We start from the raw sequence: 9,196 nt of genomic DNA, 5'->3' as shown, positions 1-9,196 counted from the left end.
TTTCATTTAGTTCTTTGTACTTCTTGCATTACCAAGTACAGTTTCAGTAATCTGTGCTGCGTTCCTGTGCATGCTGAAAAGAAGAATTGGATTTACCATGTGGTCCTCCCCACAAAAGTCATGTATTAGCAAGTTAATATTTCTGGTAACCCAAAAGGGAGAAGTTCAAAAGGTCTTGCTGGGAAAAAGGCCTGTGGGAAAGATGTCATTGCACTCACAGCCCTGCTGCCAGGAGAGGTAGCAGACACGAGCTCCACCTCAGCAACAAGTGTGTAAAATGCCTCCAAAACAATTGGTACAGAAAGTCCTCCAGTCCCAGCAAGCTGAGAAACCTCTGCAGTTGTTTCCCTTCATGGGAGCTGGAAGAGGGCTCAAAAGGCAGATTTCAAGCACATTCATTAAGCAAATGTGAGCTAATTGAGTCAATAAATCTAATGTTTGGTACTAACCTTTTATCATCTCTGACCTCGAAAAAAACCTGAGCTAGACAGGGTGATAAAGAAATATCTAAATACTTAAATAAATATATAATGATTCCCATTACTGCTACTTTTTTGTTGTTGCAGTTTGTTTTGGTGCAGTGAGAAAATCCTGACAGTAATTACTGGTGTGCCAGCTTCTCTACACAGTATCACTGAATGCATTGCCTTAATAACATAACTGTGTTCAGACTAATGATGTTCTTTTGCCTTTTTGTTTGTTTTTCATGTGTTGTTGCTGACTACTTGGCAGTTGTAGGAATCTTTAAATAACCTGCAATATGGTGGAAGCAATACTGGTAGATCTGTTCAGCTTACCAGCCAACTTGCAGAACAACATCCAAGGATTGCTATGTAACACGCTGGAAATGATTGAGAAATGCTCTTCCATCCCTGCTCCGTTTGTTTATGTCATGTGTTGCCAGAGGCAGGGTAGTGAAAGGAACAGTGAACAGGAGTCCTTCCTTCCAGCTCTGAATGATTTTCAGAGTCTGAAGAAAAGACTGGAGGTGGTATATGCTCTGACTACAGCTGCTGTTTTGTACACAGTCAAACAAAGACTGGATGAAAAAGACCTAAGCATCATTAAAGTTATTCTCCCTCCCTTCAGAAAAGACGTAATGAAAGTATATATAGACCATCTCTTTACAGCAGTCTACCAATTTAAATTTGAGGATTTACAGGTGGCATCTAATTGCAAGAACCTACAGAAAGCTGAGCCTCGGAGTGAAGTGCAAACGCTTCCTACACAGGACATGGCGCTCATCCAGAGAGAGATTCAGACGTACTTGGAAAGCCTGCCGAGCCTGAAAGGGCAGCTTACCATTCTCAGGTCTTCCCTGATCCCAGGTAAAGAGAATCCCAGCTAATAGGTTTTACAGAGACTGTTCCCCAAGCGTACTTTTCCAAGGGAATTGCAAAAATAGGTAAGATTTGGAAATATCTTCAGGCAGCAGATAATTGTATATGGAGTTTAATAGTGTATCATGCCTATAAGAGAGAGAAGCATTGCTAGAGGTACAGCAAAAGACTGGCAAGTCTGATCAGGCCTAGGGCATGATCAGAGGAAAGAGAGGCTCAGGTTTAGCGAGAACATTACTGCAGAGAGTGAATTCTCCTTCCCTCTCTGTGGGAATTACACACTTTGAGAGTTACCATCATCTTCTGGAAAGGCAGGACAGGAATTTCTCCTAGTCTGCAGCCACAGGCATGCCTGGTTAATCAGACTAGTGTCTCAGTGTCCCTGCCATGGCATGACCCAGTTTACAGCAGCATGTCTTTCAAATGGTGCGATTATGGGGTCTCATGAAGTCAGAGGATTCAAGGGGAAGCTGAGAGGTTTACTACTGCAAAAATTGGAAACTGTCTCTCCCTAAAATTATGTCTGAAATGATCTAGAACCTGAAAAGGACATGAGCTAAAGCAATCTTTGCCTTCAATATGCTTCAAAATTTCAATTTTGACTTTGAAAGGATCTTAATACATAGAAGAGATTTTGCAACTCACCTCTGATTATGTCACTTAGGTTGTCAGCTATTAAGATAGTACAGATAGCAGTTATGGGAGTCTTTCTGTGTTCAGCTTTGCCTCACAATCCCCTTCTCCCCCACCTCCTCCAAAGTAGTGATTGCATTTGATACATAAGGCCACTATAAATTATCTGCACAGTAAAAGGAGAGGATTTTTCAATAATGCTAGAAAGCCTCCATGCTTTCAGTGTATTTTAGAAAGATGTTTGAGAGTCTATCTTGAGGATTAACACTTCATTTGCCAAAAAGGCTTGGGAGGTACCACCTTAGAATATCTGTTTAAAAATCTATTGTCATTTTCCTCAGTGAGTTACCTCTTCTCTGGGGTCTGCAATATAACTCTACAAAAAGTCAAGCTAAATCTTCCAGTTCTTGCTCAAACCCCTCTGCCTTGGCCTCAGATTCTGATTATGAGCAAGAATCTGTACACTTAAATGCCACAGCTAAACACAAGGTAAAGCAATACTCAACTGAATTGGCTGATTCTACTAGGTCAGGTCTTTTCAAGGTAAAACCATGTAATATCTGGACTGATCTTGTGTTGAAGACAATTGTTTCTTGTCCTTTTTTGCCTTGCTAGATGATATCTTCCTTCATGGGTTCACTACAAGAACAGGTGGGATCTCTTACCTACCAACTCTAAGCTCCTGCAACCTCTTTAGCAGTTCCAAGCGGAGGGACCCACAAGTTGTTGTGAAAGAAAATCTCCGCCGCCTGGCTAATGTTGCAGGATTTAACCCAGAGACTTTTCACAGAGTCAAGGTATCCTGCCAAACAATAGATTTGTGTAAATGGATCAGAGCTTCCTTCATGTATCGCTAGGTAAAACTGTAGGCATTTTTCTTATCATTCTCAGCAAGAACTTGTGAGAAGCAGGACAATTAAAACATTTTTGCTGGCAGTTTATCTGTGGGAACAGCCATCCAAACTCATCCATTTGGCACTATATGGAGAAGCAGCCGTGTTTCTTCCAAGTGTATTCTAACATTTAACTTGCCACAGAATGGAATAATCAGATAAATGATCAGAAGCAGATTTTCTTAGAAGAAAAATACACCATCACTTCTGTAGTCACTTTCAACTGATATGTCTGCATGGCATTTTATAATGGCCTGACCCCAGATGGCAACAAAGCTCCACACAGCTGCTAGTTCACTTCCCCTCACATTGGGATGGGGGAGAGAATCAGAAGAGTAAAAGTGAGAAAACTGGTGGGTAGAGATAAAGGCAGTTTAATAAGTAAAGGAGAAGCCCCACATACAAGCAAAGCAAAGAAAGGAGCTCATTCCCAACTTCCTGTGGGCAGACAGGTGTTCAGCCCTACCCAGGAAACTTGGGCTCCATCATGCCTAATGGTGACCTGGGAAGACAAATGCCATAACTCTGAATATCCCTCCTTTCCTTCTTCTTACCTCAGCTTTATATGCTGAGCATGACATCCTGTGGTATGGGATATCCTGTGGGTCCACTGGGGTCAGCTGTTCCAGCTGTGTCCCCTCTCAACTTCTTGTGCACTCCCAGTCCACTCACTGGTGGGGTGAGGTGAGAAGCAGAAAAAATGAACACACCCCTGTTACCTTCAGTACAAGTCCAAATACAGCCCTGTACCAGCTACTAAGATGAAATTTAACTCTATCCCAGCCAAAACCAGCACATATTTGAAAAGAGGAGCACCTGGCTTCCACGCACAATCAACTGGTGTTTCATGCTGAAGAAAAATCCTTGCATTAATCATAACCGAGGTCTTTTTGCTGCCATATCACTATCCATGTTCTTTTTTTGTCTTGACAGACTGATCACGCTAATGCTGTGTATATTGTGGGAAAGGCAGAGCCTGACAGCTATGATGGAATAGTTGCAAATCAGAAAGGTGTTACAGTAGCAGCTCCAGGTGCTGATTGCATACCCGTGCTGTTTGCTGATCCTGTCCGAAAAGCCTGTGGTGCTGCTCATTCTGGTAGGAATTTTGAATCACAGAGATCAAAATAGCTAGGAGATAACTGGAAAAGGAATTTTGGACTCAGGATTATAAATTAGCAACTGAAGGAGCACTGAGGGAGAATGAATAAATGCAAGATCACATAACAATAAATGTTAACTGACAATGTATGTCTTAACTGACCTGTTAAGTTGGTATCCTGCCAAAACAAGATCAGTCTTGTTAATAGTTTGTTTCCCAAGCTGTGTATTTATTTTTTTCTTTATAGCTGTAACAGTTTTTATTTATGTATTTATAAATTTTATTTATGTATTTATGCACTTAGTTTTCTGATCTGATAGCCAAAACCAAATAATTTTTTTTGTGCCCTGTCAAACTTTATGTGTAAAAAATAGCTATAAATTCAATGCCTCCAACAATCATTTTACATCAGAAGAAATATTTGTCTGACCCAAACCAAACAAGAACAAAATTGAAGCAGGGATGGTTAGCATAACCTAGGTTGTACCTCCCAGCTCTAGCCTAAACTCCTACCTTCCGTCTCCCAGGTTTTGGTCTTCATTCCCACATCACAGTCCTGTCCTTTCTGTCCTGTCTGACCTCACCTCAGTTCATGTTTAACTTGAGCACATTGCTAGGTATACAAATAAGGACAATTAGGTATAAGGTCATCTCAGTCTTTGGATGTAGAAAAGCAGAGGGTAAGTTATTAGCATATCCTGCCCTTCATTGTGACGCATTCCCTACGCAATGCAAAGACTGCCTGGGACTTCAGGACTTCAGATACTTCAAACTGAGATATGAGAACTCAAAGCTGGGCTTTCTTCTATCTGTTCCAAACAATGTCTCTAGCTTGAGCCCGGTTTTATTAATTTTTTTTGGAAATAACACTAAAGACATTTTCACCGTATCATAAAAATGCACTTCTAAGTGTAACATGTTTCATTTGTCATATTCCCATTTCAATGTTTGAAGAGCTGTAAGGTATGCTCCAGCTGCCCAAACCGGGACAATAGGAAATAGGAATTCTAGAATCCTCATCTAAACTCTTATTTCTAGTTTCCAACTTCACAAAATTATGACATCAGCAAGCTGGCAGCTGTTAATGGGTTGGGTTGGGTTTTTTTAATTAAAAAAAATGATTTCTTTTTAGATGCAACTATTTTTAGATAGAAATATATGTGTTCCATAGTACCTTTAATGATAGCATTTGTTTTAGCTACCCTAATATTAAAAAGAGAATTTATACCATTTTTTCCCAACCTCTCATTTCTCAACAGGGTGGAAAGGCACATTGTTAGGAGTTTCCATGGCCACAGTCAGTGCTATGGTATCTGAATATGGCTGTGAGGTGAAAGACATCCTTGTGGTGCTGGGCCCATCTGTAGGACCTTGCTGTTATAAACTTCCTCACGAATCAGCAAAGGAGTTTCACAGAATCGATCCAAAGTGTGTGAGACTCTTTGACTCTGCGTGTCCTTATGTTGATATTAGAAGAGCAACACGGTAAGCCTACAGAGTGAACAAAAGACTAAGTCCACCTTGGCTATCAACATTTATATTGATACTATATTATTCAGCACTATGATGGTGAGGGTCTTCACCATCTTCAGATACTTGCTAGTACATTGCAGATCAACAAATGATACCTTTGAATGAATGGTGTCTACTCACTTTTCATAGAATCATACAATCACAGAATGGTAGGGGTTGGAAGGGTCCTCTAAAGATCATCCACTCCAGACACCTTGCTCAAGCAGATTGCCTAGATCAGGTAGGTTCTGCATCCAGGTAGGTTCTGAAAACCTCCAGAGGAGACTCCACACCTTCCCTGGGCAGCCTGTGCCAGGGCTCCCTCACACTTACAGTAAAGAAGTTTTTCCTTATGTTTAAGTGGAATTTTTTGTGTTCCAGCTTCTTTCCATTACCCCTTGTCCTGTCACTGGACATTACAGAAAAAAGTGTCACCCCATGCTCTTGACATACACCTTTTAAATACCTGTATTAATGAGGTCCCTTCTTAGTCTTCTCTTCCTGAGGCTGACCAGTGCCAGATCTGCAGCCTTTCTTCATAAGGAAGATGCTCCAGTCCCCTGATCATCTTGGTGCTCGTACTGTACTGGACTCTCTAGAAGTTCTCTGTCCCTCTTGAGCTAGGAAGCCCAGAACTGGACACAGTACTCCAGATGAGGCCTCACCAGGGCAGAGGAGAGGGAGAGAAGAACATCCCTTGACCTGCTGACTACACTCTTCTTGATGCATCCCAGGATGCCATTGGCCTTCTTGGCCATGAGGGCACATTGCTGGCTCATGGTTAGTTTATTATCAACTAGGACTCCTAGGTCTCTCTGCAGAGCTGCTCTCCAGCAGGTCAATCCCCAGCCTGTACTGGTGCATGGGATTGTTCCTCCCCAGGTGCAGGACTCTGCACTTGTCCTTGTTGAGCCTCATGAGGTTCGTCTCTGCCCAACTCTCAAACTGGTCAAGATCCCACTGAATGGCAGCACAGCCTTCTGGGGAATCAGCCAGTCCTCCCAGGTTGATGTCATCAGCCAACTTGCTGAGGGTACACTCTGTCCCCTTATCCAAGTCGCTGATGAAGACATTGAACAAGACTGTCCGCAGAACCCATCCCTGTGGAACTCCACTGGCCACAGGCCTCCAGCTTGGTTCTGTGCCATTGATCACCACCCTCTGGGCTCTGTCATTCAGCCAGCTCTCAATCCACCTCACTGTCCACTCATCCAAGCCACACTGTCTGAGCTTTCTGAGGAGGATGTTATGGGAGACAGTGTCAAAAGCCTTGCTGAAGTCAAGGTAGACGGCATCTGCTGCACTCCCCTCATCTAGCCAGCCAGTTATGCACTCATAGAAGGCTATCAGGTTGGTCAAACAGCATTTCCCCTTGGTGAAGCCATGTTGACTCCCCCTGATAACTATCTTTTCCTTCATATGTTTATTAACAACATTCAAGATGAGTTGTTCCATCACCTTTCCAGGGATGGAGGTGAGCTTGACCAGCCTATAGTTTCCTGGGTTGTCCTTCCTGCCCTTTTTGAAGACTGGAGTGACATTGGCCTTTCTTCAGTCCTCAGGCACCTCACCAGTCCTCATTCAAAAATGATGGAGAGCAGCTTAGCAGTCACATCAGCCAGTTCCCTCAGCATTCTTGGATGCACTCCGTCAGGTCCTATAGATTTATGGGTGTCCAGCTTGCCCAACAGGTCTCTAACCCCATTCTTATCCACCAAGGGAAAGTCTTCTGTTTTCCAGACCATTTAGCTATCCTCCAGGGACTGGGCTTCCTGAGGGCCGGCCTTGGCAGTGAAGACAGAGGCAAAGAAGGCATTCAGTAGATCTGCCTTCTCTGCATCTTCCATCACCAGGGCACCCTCCTTGTTCATCAGCTTTGTTCTTTTGCTGGGTTTCAACTGTTATTTTACTGTTCTGCCGTTAGTTTATGGATTATAGACAAATGTTCAAACTAAACATGATTTTAGTGGTTGCAGAAAAGCAATTATTTTAGTTCAGCACTGGAAGAAAGAAAACAAGCAAATGAAAGTCCCAGTCACCAAACTTGTCCAGTTTGTTCTATTGATACTTGAGGTACTGTCTGAATGACAGTCTCTTAAGGAATATGAAAATGTAAGCCCCCAAAAATATGTTTTCTCCTTTCATATCTTTCAGGATTCTTCTTGAGAATGGTGGGATTCTTCCTGAGAACATCCAAGATGACTCTGTCACAGACCAGAACCAAAATATCACTTTCTGTACTGCATGTCACCCTGATAAGTTTTACTCTCACTTTCGTGACGGTGCTAACTTCGGGACACAGATTGGCTTCATAACAATCAGAGACTACTAAGATGGTATCTCTTACTCTCAAGTAGCGTGTCAACAGCCAAGTCCACTGGCATCGTGCTCTCCTCAAAGAAGTTCTTCCTCCTTCCTTTCACAGACTTGCCATAGGGAAATTCACTGGCCTTGAGATTATCTTGCTTCTTCTTTTCCCAGCCATTCTGTGGCGAGAATAAATATCTAGGGCATGGGGCCAGTAATTCTGGGGTGAAACAGACTGCAAAGGGAACAAGGACAACCTACACCAGCGGCAAAGGCGTTTTGCAAGACCAGCTGCAAGCTCGGGTTTTTATGCACTTGGAACTGTTTTTTTGGTTTGTTTGTTTGCTTGCTTTTTTTAAGAGGATCTCCAAAAACAAGCAAGCTCCTTTGGGGCAGACATGGAAAATTTATGAACCCTCACCTTTCTGTATTTTTTTGGTTGTAGAAAAAGTAGGACTATCTCTTAAGATGGTATGAACATGTACATTTATGTTTCCTTCAGGGTTTTTTTTCTTTAAACTACTGGTACTCTGCTAATGGCCATTGAGACGGCCTCAACAGTGACAGGTTATTTAATAAACATTTGAAAAGGATAGAGATTTTAGCTCTTTAGTTAATTTTACTCACCAATAGTGGATTTACCTGGCTTACTAAGCAAATCCTACGTGTGCACCGTTGTCTTTCGGCCATACAAAATTTGCCTCTGGACGTTACAAGTGATGGTTCCTGACACACAAACAGCGAGAGCTTCCTGACGGTGAAGCTGTGCTGACTGCAGCTTGCGCAGTTACCAAGCACAAGCCTTGCATCGTCATGGTCTATTTCGACTTGCAGCGATGTTGCAGCGGTGCCGGGGCTTGTTCCCGCTAGAGGTCAGCGCGCACCCGCGCTGCCCGGCGGCTCCGCGGCGTAGCCCGCCTCTGGAGCCGTGTCTATGCCACGCGTTTTGCAGAGCATCCTACAGCACACGCTGCCACGGTTGATGACAGTCATGTGCCAAGGTTTTCTACTCTCTGTGCTCGAAGAGTTACCTGTTTCTCATTTGATTGGGCTGTGACTGAGAGCTGACCGAATTAGGACTTTCCTTGTCCTCTGTGAGAATAGACTTTTAAAAGAACTTTCTTCTACCTGTAGATGGTACTTCTCAAAGAAAAGCCCGGTTCTGAGCCTGTTACCCTCTGACTGTAACCACCTACCAAAAACTACTTCTTCCAACTACTCTACTTCTTCTTCAGAAATATTATTCCTCCTCTGCTGTAGCACTGCAGTCCCTGGCAATAAAAAGCTTTACATTTTCAGTTACCTTTTCAAAATCTCACCCTTATTTTCATCATTCTCTTTTTTAACTCCATTGTGATGATGTTGACTGCTGGAGTCAAACTGGAGGGGCAGATCCCAATAGGGGCAAC

The 9,196-nt window shown here is 43.0% G+C and overlaps 1 protein-coding gene across 1 annotated transcript; it reads left to right on the top strand.

Moving 5' to 3' along the window:
- The first annotated feature begins 760 nt into the window (after positions 1–760).
- Positions 761–8,322, top strand: LACC1 (laccase domain containing 1). Its single transcript, XM_062020484.1, has 5 exons — positions 761–1,328; positions 2,589–2,770; positions 3,800–3,965; positions 5,228–5,453; positions 7,635–8,322. Exons 1-5 carry the CDS (start codon positions 761–763, stop codon positions 7,810–7,812), a joined length of 1,320 nt encoding a protein of 439 aa, XP_061876468.1. The 3' UTR covers positions 7,813–8,322.
- Positions 8,323–9,196: the final 874 nt, after the last annotated feature.

Source organism: Colius striatus, chromosome 1 (assembly GCF_028858725.1).
Source record: "Colius striatus isolate bColStr4 chromosome 1, bColStr4.1.hap1, whole genome shotgun sequence".
NCBI classification, from domain to species: Eukaryota; Metazoa; Chordata; class Aves; order Coliiformes; family Coliidae; genus Colius; species Colius striatus.
Note: the sequence above shows the minus strand (reverse complement) of the source record. Positions and strands in the feature narration are given on the sequence as shown.

Coding starts and splice junctions, on each gene's coding strand:
- LACC1 (XM_062020484.1), top strand. CDS start 761: ATGGTGGAAGCAATACTGGTAGATCTGTTCAGCTTACCAGCCAACTTG. Junction 2,771..3,799: donor AGACTTTTCACAGAGTCAAG/GTATCCTGCCAA, acceptor TTGTCTTGACAG/ACTGATCACGCTAATGCTGT. Junction 5,454..7,634: donor GATATTAGAAGAGCAACACG/GTAAGCCTACAG, acceptor CATATCTTTCAG/GATTCTTCTTGAGAATGGTG.